We start from the raw sequence: 24,686 nt of genomic DNA on the forward strand, positions 1-24,686 counted from the left end.
AACTTGCATGGGTCAGTGTGTGGGTCAGATGCAGCATTGTTTAGTGTATGTTGTGAGAGAGAGAGAGAGAGATAAAGTGAGAGAGAGAGAGAGAGAGAGAGAGAGAGAGAGAGAGAAGGGGATCTTGGCGCATATGGTCGGGCAGATTCAGTTAGATCAATTCTCTTAAGTTTGTCACAGTGGCACGGTTTGTTTAATGGATTTTTTTTTAACCCCCACTGGCAGAGCTGGTATTATCGGCTGCTAATGACATGTTCAAACTGTGTAGGATTTTCTTCCTTTTTCTTTTCAGTTCTTGCATTTTTTAAGCAGGAAGGTGGGCTGTGTACGGCGGCCGGGAGTGGCAGAGCTCTGGAGCCGGTCTACCCCCACAGGAATGCGGATTGTCTCAGATCTCCGTGCCGCCCCCCTCGCCTCCTCTCTTGCCATTCAAAGCGACTAATTGTAGGGGACACAAAGAAGTGAGAAAGGCTGCAGACCGTCTGCAGGAAGAAGCGGGCACTTCCCTTACAGACTATCTTAAAGACTCAATCAGGTGCAATAATAATAAGAATAAAAATATGAAGAAGAATACGGGGACTGACTGAAAAATATGAATTATTACTGTATCATGAGCAAATCCTATCATGTTACCATTTGTCTGATAAAATTAAAAATGACATTAAGAAGATAAGCTACTGCCGACTTACTGTAGCAATAATAGATGCAATATTACAGAACAAATACACCCAGCTCGATTCAGTAAAATGTGATTGGTGTGGTCGGCTGACGCTTACCATTGCCTGTACCGTTCCTTTTACAGGTATTTATCTTGACAAATGTTTGCTTGATGTAAGCTCAGTCAGAAATTTGCCCTTTAATTTTTCCGATTTTGCATTCATCGCAAATGGATAAACTGCCTTCATTCAAATATGGTTTTTTTTAAATTGTCATTTCTTAGGAAAAAAATAGACTAAATTTTACCTGCAAAAATCTTTTCAGACAAATACCATTTTTTAGTAAATATAAAACATAAAAAACCCCCAAACGACGCACTCCTAGGCCGTAATTGCACATGAAAACCATTAAGATTTGATGCTGATCGTTCAGCTCGACGTACCTCGCAGCCGTGATTTACAACCTTGTGGAAGCAAACAACAAAAAAATGTCACCTGAGGCTGTCTGCGAGCTTTTGTCGTGATTTTCAGAGAAAATAACTGAGGGTTTAAAATAACAAGAGACTGCAGGGAGGCAGGGGGGTGGGGTTCAAAGTTCCATTGTCCATTTAAACGTTTAATAGTCTTCCAAAATGCAATAAATTACATGCACACATTTACACATTTTACACGTTTCTTCTATGACTGCCATCAAATACATTGCATATTCCTCTGAAATTTGAACACGAGTCCCATAGAAGGAGGGGGAAATGAAATCAACAATAGGTTTGTTTTTTGTTTAGTGTAGTTTTCTTTCTTTTCTTTTTTTTCAATATAACGTCCCCGCTCCAAGAGCCAACGAATGCTGTATTGAGTTAGGGGTCTGCAGGTGGGAAGTCATGGAGCTGCCGGCTGAGGTGTACCATGACCCCGTGTTTTCCAAAAAGTTAGAAGCCGTCGTGTTGATGCTTTGTGGCTGTAGACTGTGCGGCCTGGAGGGACCCTGTGTGTCCCAGACGGCCGGGGACTGTGGAGAGTTGCAGGCCATGGGGTCGCTGGAGCTGGGGCTGTGTTCCGGGGGAAGCTCGCCGTTTTTCATGATCTTCTTCATCTTTGATCTTCTGTTTTGGAACCAAATTTTCACCTGTAAGGAGCCAAAAATCGCATTATTATTATGATTACTTCCGAAATCACCTCAAAAACAAATGGAGCTTAAAAAACGCTCCTTGCGTAAAAGCGCACAAAGAAAGCCAGAAAACATCGCAAAATCATTATTTTATTCTCAACATTTGAAACACTTAAAACACGATAATTTCTTCCAAATTAAAAGTGATTTGAGAGATCTGAGATGTATTTTTCATCGAAAATCCCACCTGTGTTTGCGTTAGCCCCAGCGAGGCGGCCAGTTCGGCTCTCTCCGGCAGCGCCAGGTACTGTGTGTTCTGAAACCGCCTCTGCAAGGCGGCCAGCTGGAAGCTGGAGTAGATTGTCCGGGGTTTTCTCACTTTCTTCGGCTTGCCATTCACCATCCTCACCTCAGGCTCGCTTATCTCTTTTTCTATTAAAAAACAAAAAAACAAAACCGTGTATAACCATGTATCCATTTCCCCCAAAACCGCATTATCGGAATTTATCTATTACGTGTGTGTGTGTCATCGTTCAGATGTATTAAAATAACAGTAATAACAAAAAAAACATACATTTTTATGGACCAGATGCATTTCAGTCCAACTAAAAGGAAAGTAAGTGGTTCCTTTAAATGGACTTAAATGAAATAATTTGAAGCATGCATTTGCATTTTTTCTTTTAATTACGCATTTATAGACCTTTAGTGCAAATCAGCAGTCGACGAAATGGTAAACCTGGATAAAAAATTTAAAAAACCAACCATATATTTATTTTTTCTTCATAACCCTCTAACAATCTGCTTTTATTAAAATATAAAATGTTAGGCCCGTACCTTGTGGACTCGGCTGGGCTTGCACTCTGCTGTAAGTCCCAGCATACTGGTGGTAGGAGGGGGTCGTGTAGGAGCTGTAATCTGTGTAGGATTTTGTCGAGTAATTTCCAGCAGATCCGTTTACACCCGGGTACTGGTACTGATAGGCATTCAGAGGCTTCCCGTAAGAGGTGGAGCTGGGCGAGCAGTAGCCGTGAGCGACTCCTCCAGCGGGACTGTAGTAGCCAGAATCCGTGGCGGAGGATTCGGGTAAAGTAGGAGATTCCTGAGACGGATGGTGCATGCTGGAGAGTTGAAAGGAGCTCTCAAAGTCTGCAGATTTCACACTCGGGATCCTCCGGTCAAAAACTCCGGTCATACTTCGAGAGAGAGCGCGTGGGTTCGTTTTTATTTAATCAGCAGGGGAAAAAAACACGAAAGAAAAAAAAATCAATAATAAAAACCGAGAGCGTCTGTCTCCAGAGCGGTGTAGAAAAAAAACTACACTGGCATTGTTGAAAGGCTCTCAGGCCGTCGGGCTCTGGTGAAGACTGCAGCCAGCCCCGCAGCAAAGACTTGGTTAAATCCTAAATCGCGCTCTTACGCACTGCAGGGAGGATCTGGTTCCATTGGCCAAGGCGCACACAGACACAGCTACACCCAATTCACTCCGCCAGCTTTCTTATAAGGGGGGAAGCCACCCGGGCTGCATGTTGGCTGCATTGTTGTGTTTTTATACTATCAATCAATGGCAGCAATTAAAGTGTCGCCAATTCATCAGAAGGATAAATTAGAAGGACAAATCCTATTACCAAAAAGGCCCGTGCTGCAAGAGCCACCGATTATCACGCTTGTCTTTATTAATCTTTATTTACGCGTTTTTATCAGAACAGAATTCACTAGCTGCTCTAGTCACGCATGGAAACATGGAATCAAATGTAATAATCTAATAATAAAAGAAAATCGCAAAGACATGAAACTGAGCAGCTTAAGCCAATGAGCTCGGGTTTTTTATACATACATATATATATTCTCATTTTCGTTTTAAGAGGCACATAGCCTAACCCCCATGGAAATTTCAAAAAAGCTTTTCTTGCATCAAATGAATGATGCCAAATATTCTGTACATCATCGGCAAATCAAACACGGTCTGTTTACACAGCTCGGCATCAATAAACGGCTCATTAAATATTAATCCATGTTATTCCCTCCTGAAGCATGCTGCCGAGCACACAAACCAGAGCTCCGGCCGTCAGCCCACACATTCAGTGGTAAACAGCGCCGACAAGAGGACAAAGCGAGGGGCTGCACGTCGTTCACCTTGGCAAACCCACAACACAACATAAAATAAATGCACTCAAATTTGACACAACCCAGACGCCCAGATTAAAAATATACCCATTAGATTAAATTAACGGGGAAAGGGGAATCACGTGACACTGGTAACAGTTTAATCTGATAAAAGAGCCTGCAACTGTTTCAAAGTTTTGGAAGACTACATGGGCGTTTCAGCAGGTGCTGCTAACTGGATGCACACATGCGGAAACATTCTGCATGTTTCATAACTCAAATCTGCAACTCATACAATAAATAATTTAATTTAAACGGCATCAGCTACGTGAAACCAGGCTCACAGTTAAAGAGACATGCAGCACTATCTACTCTCCGAAAACAGAAAGAGAAAGAGCACCCGAAAACAATAACGCAGATTCATTTAATGTGACATAAATACATAACTACACATTAATAAACAAATGGCTTACACAGTGACACCCCTCCATGTCAGTCATATCATTTTAAATAGACCCTCTAAATGTCCCATGGATGGACAGGATTAGAAATGAGTCAATTAGAAAGAGGCGAGGCTGAGATGGTTTGGACATGTGCAGTGGAGGGATAGTAGATATACTGGGCAAAGGGTGCTAAATAAGGGATAGGAAGAGATGGCGGTTGTGGCAATCACTAAAGGGACCAATGAAGAAGGATCCCTCTTATTATTGTTTTTCTTTCACCCCAGTCAGATGTAAAATGGGGAATCTGGATGAGCAAATAATAAATAAACATACACATTCAAAAACATTCAATAGAAACAACCTACCTGTGTGTATCGTCTTCAGCTTTTTTGTTACTATAGACAATAATTCACTTCTTGAGCGTGTACATCTAATTTTATTTCATTCATTCCGCTTAATTAAAGTTTATGTAATTTTTAGCATAAGTAAAATTCAACGTGTAATATAAAATCACATGGCTTGATAAATCTTCTGTATGTACCGTCGTTATATTATAATGAACTATAACGTTGGAATTTCTTTGTGGATCCATTACCATGCACTAGCTATGGGTATTATAAAAAAACAAAACAAAAAACTTTGGTACCCCGGAAATGCTTCCTCCGCCGAAGAAACAAACTACTTGGTATGTTGCTGTGCTTGTTGACATTTTTAAAAACCGAGATTCGTGGCTATATACATATATATGTACGTATTTAAACCAGACCTGTATTTTAGCCAGGTTATAAAAAGTCATGTTGTTTTTTAAGCCAGGTAAGCGATCTCTGTGGTGGTTTTTTTTAAAGATTTGAATTAGCATCACTACTGAGACCGCGCAGCGTGCGTCTGACGTCACCGAAAAGCAAGATAGTTCCCCACTTTGCATAAATCTAAACGTTAATATTTCCCCTCAAGTCGAAATAACCGTATTTGAAATGTTTGCAACCGTGTAAAATGTTAACTTTGGATAATAAAATACTAAATCTGATAGGAAACGTGATTTTTCTAAATTGTGTTATATTGTGTGTACGTATGTGTTATATAGTATGTGTTTTATTTATTTTAAAAAAGAATCAAATTTCGTGGACTGATGCGGATACTAGCTTTTTGACCACATTCATGACTACACTGATGGGATGAATACATATATCTTGTAAAAAAAAAAAGGGTGATTAAAAAAAGAAGTCCAAATGTAAATATATACACTACCTAAAGTAAAGTGACCAAAGGCGGAAGGAATGGGAAGGAATCATCTTGAAGCGCGTGGTTCTTTACCCTGCGCTCTCTTTTCTCTCGGCTCTCGTTTTGCGTGTTGGGGGGATGGGGCCGAGCCGAGGATGAGAGACTTCAAATATTTACCACTTGGCTAACTAAATATCTGTTTTTAGAACCGAGTTTCCTTCCTTGCACTTGGACATATAAATACACTTCGACTACGGATGAGTTTTGGTGGAATTCTGCGAAAAACTAAGTGGAGTGTTTGTGCGTCCACGACACACGCTTAAAAAAAGTCGACAAAATGTATTCCTCTGCTGGAGGTAAGTGCTGCGGCTAACGTTAGCATCGGCTACGTGATGCGGCCAAAGAAAACTGACGATAACGGAGCGGCATTTTTCTGTGCTGCATCGATGAAGTGCTTGCTATGTTCCGGCTTCACCCAACTCGTTACGATAAAACTCAACAACGGCTTTGACGAGGAACGTGTCGTCCCAGTTTTAAGTGTTTTAGTACTAGAGGCAAGCTTAGCTAGCTTCCAACAACAAGCTGCCGCTAGCCACGCTAGCTTCAACGGCACCTGGTTTCCCGAACTTGTTTTTAGTTAACTCACTGCACTTTCACCAAGTGGGGGTTGGCTGGCTTATGTTTTCTTAACAAATCACACGAACGTAAACGCATATCATTCATTTTCTCGAACTGAAGCGCTAAACACACTAGTTGAAGCAATATTTCGAGGCCGACCTAATCTCATCACCAGTCTGGGATACGATTAGCCTGACAGTTGAAATCGCCACATTTACATATGTCACATTAATACACCAGCTGTATAAACGCACTAACGCCACCGGATCGTATTTTCAGTGTAACACCGGCTTTAAGACACTAAACGATATAGGAGAAGTCTGATTAAGTTTGACGTTAGGTAGAGTGATAGTTAAGCGACAGGCTGAGCCGCCTGTCGTTAGTCAGACAGACGCTGTGTTTGTGTGTGTAGATTTGCATACATGCGTATTTCATGTGTGCGTTTCGGGGTTTTTGGCAGCTGGCTTTTTTTGGCGGAATGAAAGAGAGTACAGGCGACATCAACACTATGTTGGATAATTTTTTCCCCACTTGCAGTTATTTTAACGAGGATGTTTTGTTCAACCAAAACACGACTCTGTGTGTTGAAGCAGTTTATTTCTAGGGGGAAGGGGTGGCTTCATCCGTTAGATTGCCAGCTGCTCAATACTTTTTGCGTGTCTATTGATAAGACTCCTGTGGAAGTGATAAGAAAGGCCTGCTGGGATGTATCTAGTGTAATAAATGAGCAGCGCTCTCTTACTGCTTACTACATAAACAAATGGTTTTGTTATGTTAAGCAGGAATCTTTGGTTTCTGGGCTGTACTATGTTATTAGGTGTACACATTTGTCACTCTTTATTTTAAAATACAGTGTGTATCAGACTGAGCGGATCTTTGAGCATTTATAACATGTTATTTTTGTTCTCTGTAGCTGCTGAGATGCTTGAGGGACCTCGTTCTACTGGGTCAGTAAGCTCTGGTAAGCTTTTCCCATATTCGGGCTTTAACACTTTAAATTGACCCTAGTAGTGGTCCAGTGTAAGTGGCAACATTTTTTTTTCTCGCACATCCTTCAAGCATCACAATATGTACTCATCTGAAAAACAACAGGACCTGATAGTGACACCATCCAGCAAAAAGCATATAGGTATTTTGATTCTGTAAGTGAGAGTCTACAGAAGATGCTTTTCTCTTCAACTAGTCAGCACTAGTACACCTCATTTTGTGCGCTTATGTGCAGAGCACTTAACTAAAGGGCACTTATTAAAATCCACCATATATTGCTAGGCTTTATTAAAGGTTTTCTGTTTGAATGAACAGCGCTGGAGCTAAAAGATAATGCACTGAAGGGAATGGAGTGTGTCCTGACTGAAATAACTGAAGTTGCAGATATTGCCGAGCTTGTCCAGCAATAATGAGAGCTGTGTGCATCTCCTACAATAAGTTGCAAAAATGTTAACATTTAAAATCATCTTTCAGGGTATAATATAGTGATTTGATGTAGATTTGGTACATGTGTTAATGTTGTTGTTGTTAATATTAATAAGAATAATTCAACTACTGTATCAAAATAATTACAAATGTGAGATTAAAAAACGTTTTTCTTATATCAACTTGTATATTATTGTCAGTGTGGCTACATAGTGTAGTGGTTTACTGATTTGGAAAAAAAGAACCCCTTTGGGGATGGGTCAGGAAGGGGTATCCAGTGTAAAAAACAAAAACATAATTTAAAAAGAAAAGGTGACAAATCAAACATGTTAAGCTGCCTGCTGTGGTGACTTGTTGTGAATAAAGGCACAGGTGAAAAGTAGCTGTATTATTTATTATTTTTGTTCCAACAAAGAAATCAGAAAATATGAAGAAACATTTTTTTCTCAATTTGTTTAAAAAAGTAAATATTAAATTCCCCAGAAGGCTTACTGCAGATAAGTTAAAACAGTCAAATTATGAATGAGAAAAATAATCTGAGCATTTTAATCAAGTTTGAAAAAGAAATTATACAAGTTGCCTTTTTTTGTCTTTTTTCTTTGTAATTTCAGTTAAATTGAAAATTTTTTTAATTGAAGTTCTCTGAAGAATTTATTCAGTGGTGTATTTATACTCCGTATGAGCTCTACATCCACAACTGTGCGGTCTGTTGACTAAAACTTGTTCAAAATGACAGCTGCAGCTTGTGCTTTTTCATTTTTCTAGGACAGCCTGAACACATTTGTGAAAAGTCACCCATTATCACTGTTTTAGACAGATTGTTAGCAGATGAGGCACAAATTTACAGTGGCTGATTTTGTGATGGCTAAATGTTTAAAGCAGAGTCCAACCGATTGCTCAGCCAATTTTAGCTATTTGCCAACTTTCAGTATCAGCAATTATAAAATCAGATAAGTTACAGAACAGGCGAGAGAAACACCCTTTCAAACACGTTCTGAATGTTGATGGTGTATAGCTTGTCCGCTAGTGGGTACTCTGCAGCTTCCCTGCAACAGTGTTTGGGTCACCATAAATGAAAGAAGGAGCTGATCTGAGCAGAGTCAGGCAAAGCATAAACTAGCAAATAAATAAATATACATACAAATTTTTTGTGTGTTTGAAAGAATGAAAATACCAGTCATATATTTGAGTTTAAAATACCCCAATATTGGCTTCAGTCTTCAAAACCCTACATGAGTCAGGTTCTAGGTCAGAGATGGTGTGATGAAGAGTTAGCGGATGTCAGATAAATTATTTATAATTTTGTTTGACTTCTCTGAAACACTGAATCCTGCAGCTGCTAATAGTAGCAAAAGTATCAGATGTCACCCAGATCCCCTCCACTGCCCCCCATCCTCAGCCACTGTTCACAAACATACAGTTTTGTAAACATAGATTTGTTTTTCTGTGTGTTTTGGACTTTCGTCCACATGTAAACGTTGTTTCAGATCACCCAAAGCAGCCTTTGCTGCTTCCAGGGGTGAAGATTCACAGATACTGTGCTTCTGTGTTTGTGTGTTGACGAGGAAAACTGACATTTTGTCTTACATTCTCAACATGCCTCGGTTTTGTTTTTTGACATCAGACTGTGAAGCGTGTTATTGTATGTAACTGGCCAGCGTTCCTGTACAGTTAGGGCTACATCATCACATGTTGCTTAGGCATGTTCATCACAGCGCTTGATGTCACTTTGTTATATTTCATGGGGGAAATCCTCATTTAACCCTGGAGAACCCATGGGGTCAAATTTGACCCCATGGGTTCTCCAGGGTTAAAAAAAAATCCCATGCACACGTGGACATAGCTTTGGTGTGTACCCATTTGTGAAAGTACTGAAATCAGCTGACATGTTGTACCAGATGGAAGAAGTTTTATACAGAACCTTTTATGCTGAATCAATTGAGATGCACACACTTGAATTTGCTGCAGCCCTAGCATAGGAAGAACAGATTGGTTCTGATTTGGAGCTGGGGAGGTCCAAATACTACGATACTGTTTATCAACAGGTGACACTTTTAGTTTTCCTAGTGTAATTGATGGAAGCAAAGCTACAAACATTCGGAGGATTATTCAGTGTATTTGGATAATTAAGTCGGTGTCCTGGAGCTGCAAAACCATGTGGTGTTGTTTAAATTATAAATTGAGTCATTCTGTTTTATTATAATATTAGTATAATATTTTCCAAATAGCGCATATATAATATCCTTGAAATGATGCCAGTTAGAGCTGATGGGTAAGTCATATTGTTAGTGCACATTCGTGATGCTCCTGACTTTAAAAACAAAACAAAAAACCTATTTACCCCTACAGTACATCTTGATCACTTGATTAAAATGATCATACTGCATTATGCACACTGTTATTACTGCTTATGTATGCCTAATCTCTGAGAATTTTTTCAATTGTTTCTTTCCTAACCCTAACCCACTATTAGGCATTATTATGTGTATTCCAATTAGTGGTGCAACGGATCAAAAATCTCACGGTTCGGATCGTATCACGGTTTTAAGTCACGTATCGGATCAATTTTCAGATCAGCAAAAAAAGAAAAAAGACAAAAAATTAACATTTACTTATTCACTTATTGAAGTATTTTTTGCCTGTTAAAAACATTCAACTCAAGACTCATTCCACGCAATTATTAAAAAACAAAAAAATTATGGTTCAATATAGGGCAGTATAGGGCTTTGTATCTACCACCCAATTCAATTCAGTTTTATTTATAAAGCACCAAATCACAAAAACAGTCGCCTCAAGGCGCTTTATATTGTAAGGTAGACCCTACAATAATACATACCGCTCATTATATCGCACTCCGCTGTGATATAATGAGCTGTCATGGTCACGTAGCTTTCCGTTGCCCTGGAGGTCCACTCATTTGTAGTAGTAGGGCAACAGAAGATGCCTGGGACAGTTCAGCCATAACTTTAAACTTTTCCTGCTCATACATGCTTGGAACGATCTTGCCACTAAAGTGGACGCGCAACAGGATATTATAGTGTGGCTCAAGCACGTTCATCATAGTTTAAACCCCTTGTTTTGCACAAGGGAATACGGCCTCCCGTCTGCAGCTAAACACCCCAATAGCTTTTGTAATAGCTTTAGCCCGGTCGGACTGGGCAGGAAAGGACTGCTTAAATACCGCAATTTCCTCTGCTCCTCCACTTGGACTGCTAGCACTGGCCATAACTATCGCTTGACAGACCGACCACGCGCACCATACACATACTTTTTTTTCTTCTTTTTTCGAATCTTCAGATCACGTGCGTCCCGAACCGTGGAGTGGGATCGGTTCGGATTAGGGATCAACTGTGATCCGTTGCACCACTAATTGCAATGCAAACCAACAGCAGATTTTTGTTTTACGTTTGATTTAGATCAGTGAAACATGCTCCAATTCGTTTACATGTGCAACCACAACTCTTTGTTTATAAGGCAGTTTATTGCTGGTTGGGTCTTAAAGGTCTTTTTGATGCCATTCTTACCATTTATTTTGTTGCTTCATTTGATTCACATGTTTTAGATCCCCCATCTTCCCCAGTGCCAGAATATGTGTTCAAGCCACCATCACGGCCAGACTTTGGCACCATGGGCAGGACAATCAAGCTCCAGGCTAACTTTTTTGAGATGGAAATCCCCAAATTGGAGGTCTATCATTATGACATTGACATCAAGCCTGAAAAATGCCCCCGGAGGGTCAATCGGTATATCCTTGTTGATATTTCATTATCGTTCAGCAGATAATTACCTGGGGCATTGCTGGTAATTTGTCCATTTCATTTTCTTTTCAGGGAAATTGTGGAGCACATGGTCCAGCACTTTAAAACACAGATCTTTGGTGATCGAAAGCCGGTGTATGATGGAAGGAAGAACCTTTACACTGCCATGCCCTTGCCAATAGGCAGAGACAAAGTATGTATTCCACACATCAACCTGTAACAGTAAAAGCTCTATTTTGAGTACAAAACAAAAAAAGTATGAGTATTTCTGCAATATGACTGCATTGTATCTCTTCATTTCCTCCCAACTGATCACACAGGTGGAGCTTGAGGTAACTATTCCTGGTGAAGGGAAAGACCGCAGCTTCAAAGTAGCCATCAAGTGGGTGTCCTGCGTTAGCCTGCAAGCTCTGCATGAGGCACTGTCAGGACGGCTACCCAGCGTCCCTTTTGAGACTATTCAAGCCTTGGATGTGGTCATGAGACATTTGCCTTCTATGAGGTACATCAGAATTTCTGTCATTGTCAGTTATAGTTTTGACTCTTTATTTTATCCTTTTATAATACTGTTGGCTTTCTGCTGGTGCTTTTCTTCTGCAGGTATACCCCAGTGGGACGCTCTTTCTTCACTCCTTCAGAGGGATGCTCAAACCCTCTTGGTGGAGGGAGAGAGGTGTGGTTTGGTTTCCACCAGTCTGTTAGGCCGTCCCTTTGGAAAATGATGCTCAACATCGATGGTAATTTTCACAATAAGATTCATTTCTCATGCAAAATGTGTCTAAAGTTGAGCTTTTTCCATAAGCTGAAACTCTGTGTCTAATTACTTTCAGTTTCGGCCACTGCGTTCTACAAAGCCCAACCTGTAATTGAGTTTATGTGCGAGGTCTTGGATTTCAAAAGCATAGAAGAACAGCAGAAACCCTTGACAGACTCTCAACGAGTGAAATTTACAAAAGAAATCAAAGGTAAGATAAACGTAGGAGCTCATATTTTTAATGATTTTGGGAGCTTTGATGTATAAAAAAACATTTATTTGTGAGTTCAGATTCTTATCTGATACTTTTTTAGATTATTTTCTCATCAATTTTCTTCAGATACAGGTTGTAAATAGTTTTTTTTTTCCCAATTTTGGTTTTTCTCTAAGCGTTACCTGCTGCTGATTTTCTTTTTAGCAACTATAACTGACAGCATACATATTAAAGTATTCTGCTACAGTAAAGAGGTGCAAATATTTGAGTGGAAATTAGTTACTGTCCAAACACCTTTTAGCTCACATAGGCTACGTTTACACTGCAGGTCTTAATGCTCAATTCAATTTTTTTTTGATCAAATCCAATTTTTTCGTCTGCCTGTTCGCACTGCAAATAAAATGTGACAGCAAACGCGCTCTAGTGTGAACCCTCAAAGTGACCCGCATGTGCCAAAGAAGATGGCACACGCAATGCACTCTGCTTAGAGCCAGACCAAACAGTATTGTTTCACTGATGGCCCTTAATATAAAGACTTGTTTTGCACTTTACGTTTCCCAATTTTGCTTTAAGTTATAAAGTTATTTTGTTATTTACATATGGCCTAATAATTATTCTTATTGCTGTTTTAGAGCGGAGCAGTGCTTCAAAGGATAGTTGCAGATTTCTGTCAGAATCTGCAGATTATACAGTACAAATAAAATGTTCACGTTTCTCCAACGTTGTCTTCCCAACAGTTTCACTAACATCTACACTGGATGGCCAGGAGGCGTTCGCGATGTCTTCTCGGGCGCTTCTCCAGCGCTGATAATTGGCGTCTGTCTTGTGTCACTGACGTAAAAGACGGATTTAATGCGATCACTTTCTAAAACATCAGATATGTATCGGATTCAGTACCACGTACGAAAGTGACCCCGGTCGGATTTGAAAATATCGCATTTGTGCTGTTCACACTGTCATACCATGATCGGATATGGGTCGCATAAGGTCAAAAAAGTCGTATTTGATGCGCTTTTGCGTGCGGTGTGAATGTAGCCATAGTTTACCTTACAAAAAAAGCAGGCTCAAACAAATGTACTTGAATCATTTTCTAGTATGTTTATAACTTCACCAGATAACAGGAAAATTATTCTCTTCTCTTCTGCTTTGCTCAAACCAAGGCTGCTGCCTTTAGCTACTTGTCCATTGTTAGCTTCTTTAAAGTGTCCATGTTCAGTTGGCTGAAGGTGATTTAAATGACTGGTTAGGTTTGCTGTTATGAATTTTCCCTTAATTTTATTTAACAAAAATGTTTATGTTCAACCTTTGTTTCCTTTTATTGTGATTGCTTTATTCAGGCCTGAAGGTTGAGATTACTCACTGTGGGCAGATGAAGAGGAAGTACAGAGTGTGCAACGTGACAAGAAGACCAGCCAGCCACCAAACGTAAGAATGCTTTTTTAAAAATATAATTTTTCAATTAAATTTTAAAAACAAGATAAATAGCATGCTTAAAATTCAAATATCAGGTTTGCTAAAGGTTTACAACAGCAACAACAAAAAAATCACCTACAACTGCATTTAGCCCTGTTAGATTAACTGCAAAATACTATTTAAAACCAAACTTTCTGTCTAGATGACTTGTCATGATTATAAGTAGTACAAATTTGGAAACACTGGTCTAAGAATATTCCTGCTGACTGTAGATTTAAAAGGTTTCACATGTTGAATGCTTTTTTTTTTTTTTTTTTGGGAAATCTTTAGGTTCCCTCTGCAACAGGAGAATGGCCAAACTATAGAGTGCACAGTAGCTCAGTACTTCAAAGACAAGTACAAGCTCATCCTGCGATACCCCCACCTGCCATGTTTACAGGTGGGGCAGGAGCAGAAACACACCTACCTGCCTCTAGAGGTAAGCATCATCAACCTCTTGTTCACCAGCTAGGTGACTTGAGATTTTTGTTTTTTTGTTCTTCTAAATGATTTGCGCGTGTCCGCCCCAGGTGTGTAACATAGTGGCAGGACAGCGCTGCATCAAAAAGCTGACAGACAATCAGACCTCCACTATGATCCGTGCCACAGCCAGATCGGCACCAGATCGTCAGGATGAGATTAGTAAACTGGTGAGTTATATGAACTGTAACAGACACTGTTTTTAAAACTTAAGTTTTCACAAGTTTGACACCATTCCTGCAACAACAAGTGAAGGAAAACAGAGAATGTTTACATTGTGCCAACGGCTACACTCAAGTGATTCATCACTGATGTTTGCCCAGAGTTCTAAGGCCAATAGCAAGCACTGCCAACATGATAAACTTAAAAATTAATGGGTTCAGTGAGGCCAGTGCTGGAAGGACTGCTAATAAAGACAACAAAAGTCTTTGAGATTGATGGTTGTAGTGAACTGCTGATGAATTTGCTCATTGGTATAGAATGTTTACAATCATAGTCCATAATATTAGGGCTGCTCAATTAATCAAATTTTAATCACGATTACGATCTGGGCTTTCAACGATCATTAAAAATGACTGAGCCAATTAGTAGCCCCTCCCTCATTTATCCGCGACACCTTAAAGGCCGTCTGTGAAAATATTGTCGGGCATAAACCGGTCCGTGGCGCAAAAAAGGGTGGAGACCGCTGATTAAGAGGGCCCGAGGGAAGCTCGGAAAGCTAAGCAGAAGTTATTTGGAGAGTGACTGCCGTTGGTTGAAAAGAGAGTTTAAAAAAAAAAAAAAACTTCAGTGGTGTTGCACACTATTTTATATTATTTTTTTAAAGTTATTGTTAACCCTTTAAAGCCGGTCAGAGCAGCACGCTCCGTTTTGCGTAACTATTTTTAAATCCCTGTAGAACCTGAACCGTGTAAGCTAGCGCAATAATTTGTTTTGCATATGAAACCGGAGGAGTTGTACTTACATCTGATGCCATCAGCTTGTCCTCGGTCACGGTTTCGTTCCACATATAGCTTTGCAAAAATTGCATAAAAAGCGCTTGCAGGAACAAAAACATAATATTCCAGAAACACGCTTTGCCGTTCCTATCAGCTGTTCGTAACACTTCCCACAGTGAAATGATGCACATGCTGTTTTCTTTGCAAATTTGCATCATAGGATTGTTTTTTGTTTTTCCTGCAGTATATAAAAATTGGTGTATCTCCAAAATAAAACTATGAAGACACTCAAAATAAATTTCCTGTGGTGGGAAACTATTTTTTTGCAACTTTATTGTATTTAAAGTTTTGAGGGATAAGCCTCTTAAATTTCTCCAAGTAGAAATATATGTAAACAAAACAAAAGCGATTTTCAATTTTTTTTGTAGTTTATTGCACTTTTTTGCAATTTATGTAATTACTATGGACTTAATGCATACATATTATTAAAATATGGGCTATAACAGTTGTATTGATGTATAGCAACTTGAAATGCTCCCACAAATGGCACTACAACATGTAAAAAAAAAAAATAATATAAGCTCTGGTGGACTTGGTTCTATGGTAGGTCTTAAAGGGTTAAATAAATATCGTCAAATAATCGTGATCTCAATTTCAGTGAAAATAATCGTGATTATCATTTTTGCCATAATCGAGCAGCCCTACATAATATTATGATTATCATTAATAACAATACAGATTACCTTTAATATGAAATGAATAAACATGAATAAAAGAAAATAAATAACTTGACTAAAATCTTAAAGTTTGCTGTATTATGCTAATGAGTGTGTGTGTGTGTTTATTCAGATGAGGAGTGCCAACTTCAACGCTGACCCTTACGTTCGTGAGTTCGGAGTGATGGTTCGGGATGAGATGACGGAAGTGAATGGCCGTGTCCTACAAGCTCCTTCCATACTGTATGGAGGCAGGGTATGTGTTAATGTGCTTTTAATGCATGAATTACTTTATTCGTTTTTATTCAAGTAACTTCATCGTGGATGGTGTGATTAGCACTTATGATGTTGCTCTCATTGCAATTTGCAGAACAAAGCAATAGCCACACCAATCCAGGGAGTGTGGGACATGAGGAACAAGCAGTTCCACACTGGTATTGAGATCAAAGTGTGGGCCATTGCCTGCTTTGCGCCACAGAGACAGTGCACCGAACTCCTACTTAAGTAAGCGCGATACATTGAACGTATGTTATCTATCATATGCAGATGTATGTCATGCCATCGTGTGTGCGTGTTATTGTTTGATAGTAGACAGCTTAAGGCTTATGGTGCTGGGTGTGTTTAAAAAGTTGTAAAGCAGAGCGTAGGTCCTGTACAGAAGTGCGTAAACACAGTCACACAGTCCTTTTTGTTTTTTCTGTTAAATGTTGACCAAGTTTACTGTGCAAATATAGTTCTGTGTAAAAGCACGTGCCAACTACATACAGCTGTGCTGTGTATTTACAGTGTGTAAGCCAGGCTTTGTTTACTGCATTCATGTTATTTTTGTATTTAAGCAAGTCAGTATGTCCTGACTTTTCATGGCACTCACCAAGACTGACCAGCTCCTTTTTAATTGAAGTCTGGAAAACCAAACTTTCACTGTAATTTAAAAATAAATGTTAGGAAAAGCAGTCCAATGGGATAATTTGAAAACTTCATACAATGTATCTAAGGCAGGCAGGCAGCTCTCAAATGTCATCTAACCTAAACTAGGACTGTGTCTTAACCCGTTTATCTTTAAATTAACAAGATCTCCACCTGTCAGAGCTTTCACAGATCAGCTGAGGAAGATCTCTCGAGATGCAGGAATGCCTATCCAAGGTCAACCTTGCTTTTGTAAATATGCCCAGGGAGCTGACAGCGTCGAGCCCATGTTCAGGCACCTCAAATACACCTACCAGGGCCTCCAACTGGTGGTAGTGATCCTACCAGGGAAGACACCCGTTTATGGTGAGGGATCTTCTTTTACTATGGTATTTATTTTGTCTGAGAAATTTATTTTTGTTTGATTGTTTCCAAACAAACAAACACTGTGGCTTCTCCAGCCAGGTGCAGTTTAAATTTACCATTTTAAAAGCCGCTGGTGTGGCTCTTCACTCAGAAACAAGTATGGTCATTGTTGCTTCGCCTGGATGCTTGCATTTAGCTCTGTAAAACAATTTGACACTCAAGGGCTGTTTTCAGAGTTTCTCTGAGTTCCCTTTAAATCTAGGTTAAGTGGTTAAAGTTGTGACATCACAAACAGATGTGAAAAGTATAAGCCTGCTTTGTAGAGAATGAGAGTTGGTTAAAGTGATTGAGTTTGGGTAAAGTTAGGCATCATGTACTTGTACAAAAGTATCTCATTTTGATAATTAAACTCTTATTAATAACTGAAGCATTAACCTTTTATAAAGAACAGAAATCGGGGAACAGTTTTATTCATGTTATTTATAACTCTCCTTGAACCTGAAGGGGGTCTTTAATTAGTCCCTACCACTCCAACCGCATTCTGCTGCAACTTCAAAGACGACTCCCCACTTCTAGTGTATCTGAACATGCTGCTGCGCTATTGCCTGCTCAACAAGTTTTACTGCTTCTGTATCTGCTTTAGAAGTAAACCACAAGAAATTACAGAAAAGGTTATATACTCCGCTTCATTTTTGAGCTTCAAGTTAGTTATTTTAAGTCATTTGTGCATAAATAAATAAAACAGACATTTATCCTTTACGTAGAAAATACTTTTAGTCAGCTTACTTATGTGCACTAAATCGTCTGGGGCAGATTGTGCAACACTCCATTTTTTTATTTTTTATTATAGCAGATCAAATTATATCTCCCCCTTGTCCTGATGTGTTTTTAGCTGAGGTGAAACGTGTTGGGGACACGGTTCTTGGCATGGCCACACAGTGCGTGCAAGTGAAGAACGTTCAAAAGACGACGCCTCAAACTCTTTCCAACCTGTGTTTGAAGATTAATGTCAAGCTGGGCGGTGTTAACAACATCCTCCTCCCACAGGGCAGGTTAGTGGAAATTCTGGTGAATTCTTATCATGAAACTAATGAGTTGCTTTTATATTTTTTCAACACATGAAAGCTATGCCATTGTGTTAAACTTTTTTATGTACATCTACTGTTCTAGGCCGGTGGTGTTTCAGCAGCCAGTGATCTTCCTTGGTGCAGATGTGACACATCCACCTGCAGGAGATGGAAAAAAGCCCTCTATCGCTGCAGTAAGCAACAACACATTACGACCTACCCTTCACAATATGTTATATTTTTGTGTGTGTGTGTGTGTGGACTGACACAGAGTAACAAGATACTGTGTTCTAGCTTAAACACACACTTCACATATTATGCAACAGGACAGTGACATCACTGCCTCAAAAACTAGAAAGAAAACTGTTTGACCTCCAAGCTCATCCTAATCAAAGTGTCATCAAAATGTGATAGACTGAGAAAGTCCAGTTGTCTGTCATGTTTTTGTTTTTGTTTTTTTTTGTTTTTTTGCTTGTTTGTTTTCATTGTAAAAAACTATGTGGGACGGGACATCAAAAGGATGAAGCATCTATCACTATCATTTGTCATTCTCAGTAAATCCTTTTTAATGTGGTCATACCTGTTTTTGTTCATTCCTTCTTTTCATTTTAGGTGGTTGGTAGCATGGATGCCCATCCCAGCCGGTACTGTGCGACAGTACGGGTGCAGCAGCACCGCCAGGAAATCATTCAGGACCTGGCTACCATGGTGAGGGAGCTGCTGATCCAGTTCTACAAGTCCACCCGCTTCAAGCCCACCAGAATCATCTACTATCGGGATGGCATCTCTGAGGGCCAGTTCAACCAGGTGATCCATATATCCAGAACCACACAGAATAAACTATAACAAACAGGAAAAGTGATTGATTTTCCTTATGCACTTGTGCTGTTGTAGGAAATTAATTGAGCTGGCAGAAGTTGCTGTTAAATGTTAATCATGCTTTTGTTGTACATATATTGTTTTATGGGTTACCTTTAAGATCTTACGACTTTGTTGCGTGCAGGTTCTTCAGCATGAGCTGCTGGCAATCCGGGAGGCCTGCATCAAACTAGAGAAGGACTACCAGCCTGGTATTACCTTTGTGGTTGTTCAGAAGAGACACCACACGAGACTGTTCTGTATGGACAGAAATGAGAGGGTTAGTACTCTGTCACTGCTAGTGCTGGGAATTTATGAATGATCTGGGTCAATTATTAACTGAGTGCATACAAGTTTAGGAATAGAGTGATGTAAGATGCTCTCACCAGTGTCCCTAATAATGCTTCAGAGGAAGTTTCAAAGATTTTTAAGTATCCCATCATCATATGCAGTCACTATGAAATGCAACAACTTGTCTTATAACAAAAACTAAAAACAATAACTGGGATAATAAAACACCTTGACACACTAACTTCTTGTCTATTAAAATGTTTATGATCCTTCAAGGTTTTAAATGGACTGGCGGTACATTAATTAGCTGAACTCTTGCTTTATCATAATCAGGTTAGAGCTCTAAAGCCAACCAACCAGATGCTCCTGTATGTTCCATGATCCAGGCATAAAAATAGAGGTGATCTAAACCTTTGTGGTGGCTGCAAGTAGAGTGTGGCACCTTTGACTTTATCTCCTATCGTGCTGCAACTCTATTCTTGTTGTTTTTCTTTTCTTTAGTCACTGTGGGGATTTTCTTGTTGTGTTTCATGGTTTGGATATTTTCATAGTTGAGAAATTTGGCAAACTCTTGTATGTATGTATGTGTGTGCGTGCGTGCGTGTGTGTGTGCGTGCGTGCTTTTTCTTTTATATTCACCAGCTTGGGAGGTTTCAAAGTAATGTAGGCTTGTTGGGTCAGAGTGCACTTAAGCAATTCCAGCTTAACAAGCATTTCCATGGATGTCAAAGGAGCTTGCAAAGAAAGGCAAGCTCCTTTGACTACAATGACCTAGATGACTGAGAACCTTCACAGACATTTCCATGGATATTTTTTTTATAGGTTGGGAAGAGCGGCAACATTCCGGCAGGCACCACAGTGGACACCAAAATAACTCACCCATCAGAGTTTGACTTCTACCTTTGCAGTCATGCTGGCATTCAGGTAAAAGTCAAGTTGGATAAGATGTATTGATAAAGGCGTCTTCCACTGTGTTTTCTAATGAAAGCAGATTGTGAGTTAAAAACAACCCATTATACCTGACATCCGCTTTACTTCCGGACAGGGAACCAGCAGGCCGTCTCACTATCACGTGCTCTGGGACGACAACCACTTCTCATCAGATGAACTGCAGGTCCTTACCTACCAGCTTTGTCACACTTATGTGCGCTGCACCCGGTCAGTGTCCATCCCAGCACCAGCTTACTATGCCCATTTGGTGGCTTTCCGGGCTCGCTATCACTTGGTGGACAAAGAGCATGACAGGTGAAGAAATTAAAATCTCTTAGTTTGCAGATGTTTGTCTCCTTGTTGGAAAAACTGACAGTTCTGCAACTTTTTTCTCTTTCAGTGCCGAGGGCAGTCACACATCAGGTCAAAGCAATGGGCGTGACCACCAGGCCTTGGCCAAAGCTGTTCAGGTCCACCAGGACACCTTGCGCACCATGTACTTTGCCTGAGAGCACCCAACTCCCAGGAAGGCGTGGGTGAGACATCACTGATGGAACGCACTACCCTCCGCTGTCTCACTGTCAGCTGTAGATAACATTACAGTGGTTTCACATTGTGATCTCCCTACCAGACAAACATGTCAGTAACCCAAATGTCTACAATTGTACTTAAACCCACCAAAACCATTCCAGCAATTAGACTGTAACATGCAAAAGAGTCATTCTTTCTTGAGGATTGAGCTGGAAGAGGCTTTATTTACATGTCGTGCATTAGTTGTATTTGTACTTGTTATCTGTTTAAAAAAAGGGTGAAAATTATGAAAAGACAAGGCAGAGTTTGTATGTTAATAGAAGAATTTTCTTTCTTTCTTTTTTTTTTTTACTAGCAGGCGGAAACAGTATACAGTGGGGTGGTTTCACATTTCGAAGAAGCCAGTCGCCCTCCTTCTCCTTTTGTTTTGTTATTAGGCTCTTGGTGCTTGAAGGGAGAAGGCAAAAATCAAAAGATGTGGGGGTCCATTAACTGTTATATGCCTAATGATTTAGTCCTCCCCACAGACATTATTTATCAGCCTATCAAAGCAAAGTGCACTGACCAGGATGAGCGCTTCAATCAGGACAAAAGTACTTATATATATATATATATATATATATTGAGGGTTGTTTGTGTTCGTTTTCCCCCACATAGGGCACTATGTGATGAAAAGTGCCATTTAAGAGTATCTTCTTTCTTTTTTCTTTTTTTTTTGCCACTTCTATGTAAAACAATGAATTTTTCTTCCAGTATTTGTCCTCTTGACACTGATGATCTTATTATGCCAACTCTTTTGACAGTTAATGATCTTGACATCAGATTTGTTTAACCCCTGAATCTACACTTTTTAATTTATTTTTTTTTAATGAAGCTCTTTTTGTATTTAGAAATTTGGGGGGGGGGACAAACATTTTTTTTTTCCTCCTTTGCCCCACTGTTAAGTCTGAACTGACAAACCAGTGACCTGAGATGTAATATATTGGGACTGGTTCCCAGTAAGGACACATTTCTAATGTATTCTGAGCCATGTTGACAAAAGACACTTGATTAGGAAGTCACCATAGTGGGGAACATGTTAAAATCTGTGTGATTCCCATCTGTTCTTACAGACTTTTTAAAATTTGAATAACTTCTCCAATGGATATGCATGTAGCTGGCTCATGTTTTAGACATTTTAGGCATTTGTGATGATTGTTTATTTCTCCCTTTATACACATCAACCCTACTTCTATTTTTTTAATGTATATAACACAGGATCGTGTATTCTGCTGTGTCATTTGTGTGGCTTGTCGGTAACCAGGCATTCGGTACAGTGGAGTCAAAGCTGCAACATTTTAGAGTTTAACTGATTGAAATTCCTTAAAACCTCTTTAACGTAGTGTTTGCTCCAAGAACTAGGGGCTGTCATCGCACAAAAGCTTGGGTTTTATGCAAATGACTTTTTTGTGAGTCTTTATACTATTTAGTAATGTTGGTAATAAGGTATATTTTGAATAAGCCTTCAGTGGAAGCTGCTGAAAGATTATAGTTTTTTTTTTCTTTTTTAAAAAACTGGCCCACGTGTTAAAAAAATTGTCTAAATTAATATTGTCTTTGTATGCAGATAAATGCAAATATATGGCCTTTTAAGACTGTCATGTGTTACTAATAACATTATTATATAATAATATCCCACCTAAGTTTTACTAATGCTATAAGCAGGCGAATGTTGACATAGTCTTGAGTGGAGGCGAGTAGTTTATCTTTTCTAACTATGCATCATTTTTAACCAAGAGATTTAGCAGTGGGTATCTCACATGAATTGGAGTCATTTCTAGAGGTAGATAATCAGGGCTTTTTATGTTGTTTTTAGCATATTGCATTTAGTAGCGTTTCTTAGTGCTTATCAACGTCTTCATACCTTTCTAATAGGATGAAGTATTTATGTGGTCATTTGTAACATTGTAGATTTTATAGCCTATAAATTGGGTGGATCCTTTGTAACACACAGTCTTTCCTAGCCAAACAAGATTATGAACTTTTACATGATGAATATTAAAAAAAGATATATATATATATATATATATATATATATATATATATATATATATATATATATATATATATATATATATATATATATATATATATATATATATATAATTAATTATATGAAAGCACAAAAGGACATCTCGATTCTAGGTGCTAGATGTTTTCACTGTAAAACACCTTAAATCCTCACTGGACTGGTCCACAAGTCTCCGTAGTTGCATGCTAAAAAACAAGTAAGCATCATAATGTTTTGGATCTTTTCTCTCCCTTTGATGACCTCTCTATGGTTCCCTTTGTACTCATGACCTGTAAAAGCAACTAGAAATCCGACTGACTGTGTTTGTGGGGCATTCTGAAAATTCTGTACTTGATATTTACTGTTATGATGTCAATATTGTTCTTATCGGTGCTGGTCTCACAACATGTAAATTTGGATGCACTTTTGATAGCAATGGTGTGACTTTTATAGATAATCAATTGAAGCGAGAGGCTCGGCCGTTTTGCGTGACGCTGGCGTAATTGTGTGGAAATGGCCGTGTGTACTACCTCTTGTTACCTGTTTTAAGTGTTATGGTAACATCACACTGCTGGCCATTTCTGTATAATTACCCCTGCAATCTATCTAATTGGCGCTGTTTGAGTCTTGCATCTTGGCAGAATAGGTTTTAAACGTTTGCTGTGCTTGATGGTGAACGTGCTTTCTCAGTTTGTGGTTAAGCGATTTATTTTTTAACTTTTTTAATTTTTCACCCTCATAGTTTTGCTCAGACTGATGAGAGAATGTGTGTTTTGAGTGTTGAGCTGTACGACCAAATTCCTGAACTGTGTTTGTACCTACACACAGATTTCCCTGCTTTCTTTCCTTTTATTCTATGCACCAATAAGAAGCAGCATTTTTTTTATTTTATTTCTATATTGAATAATAACTCCTTTGCTTTTCAGTTGAGCAGTATGCCATCAAGTATGTCACCCATATTTGGTCTGATAATTTTATTTCATTATTCAAAAGTAGAAGGTACAAAGTAAATGTACCCAGTTGGTGCTGTGTGTCAGACTAGGGAAGTAATCTAGAAAAGACTGCCCACGGATAGATTGATAGAGCCTGAAAACTATCACATAGTACTTGTTGATATCTGTATGAAAATGACACAGCCGAAGATTTATGTCAAATTTCACCCCAGAGCATTTATTTCTATGTACAATCATGCATTTAAGTCCTTATTTAAGCTTTAGGTTTGTTTTGATCCAGTCATCTCGGTCAGAGTAGGTGGATCAGAACAGATGAATTAATCAGGAGAAGCCCATCTTTGGCTCTGTACTTGGAAATGTGAATGTCTTTGTTCCTGTGTGATTGCAGGCCTTTGTAACGCGACCACAGCTATCTTCACTTACTCGAATGTTCAGTTCTTAGACTGTTCCTCAAAGGGACACGTCGGAATATAGTGTAATAGTTGGAAGTCATTCTCTAGAAGTTAACCGTCATGTATTGTTGACAGATTGAATCATTGTTTCCTGTAACAGCACAAACATCAGAAACTGACTGGCTTGTAACTTTAAGCTGTCTGTTTTTTAAGAGATGACTTTGAACTTGTTTCCGCTTCTTTACGTTTTACATTACCTACACCAGCACCTTATAAAACCTGGTCAAAATGGCTTTTTTCTCCCTATACTTAACAAACAATATTCGACAGTGTGTTTTGTTTTGTTTTTCTTTGCACTAAACAAAGGACTTAGAGCTAGTCATGTATTGAGAGTGTTTATCAGGGGGCAGGCTGGCAGCCTGGATTTTTGGATTTTGGTGGCTTTTCAAAATAAAAGATGCACAGTCAACA

The 24,686-nt window shown here is 39.2% G+C and overlaps 2 protein-coding genes across 3 annotated transcripts; one reads left to right on the forward strand and one right to left on the reverse strand.

The window, feature by feature from the left end:
* Positions 1 to 823: 823 nt before the first annotated feature.
* dlx5a (distal-less homeobox 5a) lies at positions 824 to 3,223 on the reverse strand. Its single transcript, XM_086279709.1, has 3 exons — positions 2,596 to 3,223; positions 2,009 to 2,193; positions 824 to 1,779 (listed from the first exon to the last, which is right to left on the reverse strand). The coding sequence occupies exons 1-3, from the start codon at positions 2,951 to 2,953 to the stop codon at positions 1,465 to 1,467; spliced, it is 858 nt and encodes a 285-aa protein (XP_086135835.1). The 5' UTR covers positions 2,954 to 3,223; the 3' UTR covers positions 824 to 1,464.
* A 2,440-nt stretch (positions 3,224 to 5,663) lies between these two features.
* ago2 (argonaute RISC catalytic component 2) lies at positions 5,664 to 22,847 on the forward strand. Of its 2 annotated transcripts, XM_086280026.1 has the most exons (20): positions 5,664 to 5,884; positions 7,060 to 7,107; positions 11,122 to 11,302; positions 11,390 to 11,510; positions 11,638 to 11,819; positions 11,918 to 12,054; positions 12,148 to 12,282; positions 13,623 to 13,710; positions 14,029 to 14,176; positions 14,268 to 14,387; positions 16,005 to 16,127; positions 16,242 to 16,375; positions 16,959 to 17,143; positions 18,036 to 18,195; positions 18,314 to 18,404; positions 18,823 to 19,017; positions 19,214 to 19,348; positions 20,182 to 20,283; positions 20,405 to 20,604; positions 20,690 to 22,847. In XM_086280026.1, the coding sequence occupies exons 1-20, from the start codon at positions 5,866 to 5,868 to the stop codon at positions 20,796 to 20,798; spliced, it is 2,613 nt and encodes an 870-aa protein (XP_086136152.1). In that variant the 5' UTR covers positions 5,664 to 5,865; the 3' UTR covers positions 20,799 to 22,847. The 2 variants fall into 2 exon arrangements, with proteins under 2 accessions (XP_086136152.1, XP_086136151.1); XM_086280025.1 differs by lacking the exon at positions 5,664 to 5,884 and having other exon boundaries at positions 7,038 to 7,107.
* Positions 22,848 to 24,686: the final 1,839 nt, after the last annotated feature.

The sequence above is a fragment of the Aulonocara sp. 'chitande type north' Nkhata Bay genome, linkage group LG22 (genome assembly GCF_057382095.1).
Source record: "Aulonocara sp. 'chitande type north' Nkhata Bay isolate Kocher_YH1m ecotype deep benthic linkage group LG22, A_spYH_male_GT1.1, whole genome shotgun sequence".
Classification (NCBI taxonomy): Eukaryota; Metazoa; Chordata; class Actinopteri; order Cichliformes; family Cichlidae; genus Aulonocara; species Aulonocara sp. 'chitande type north' Nkhata Bay.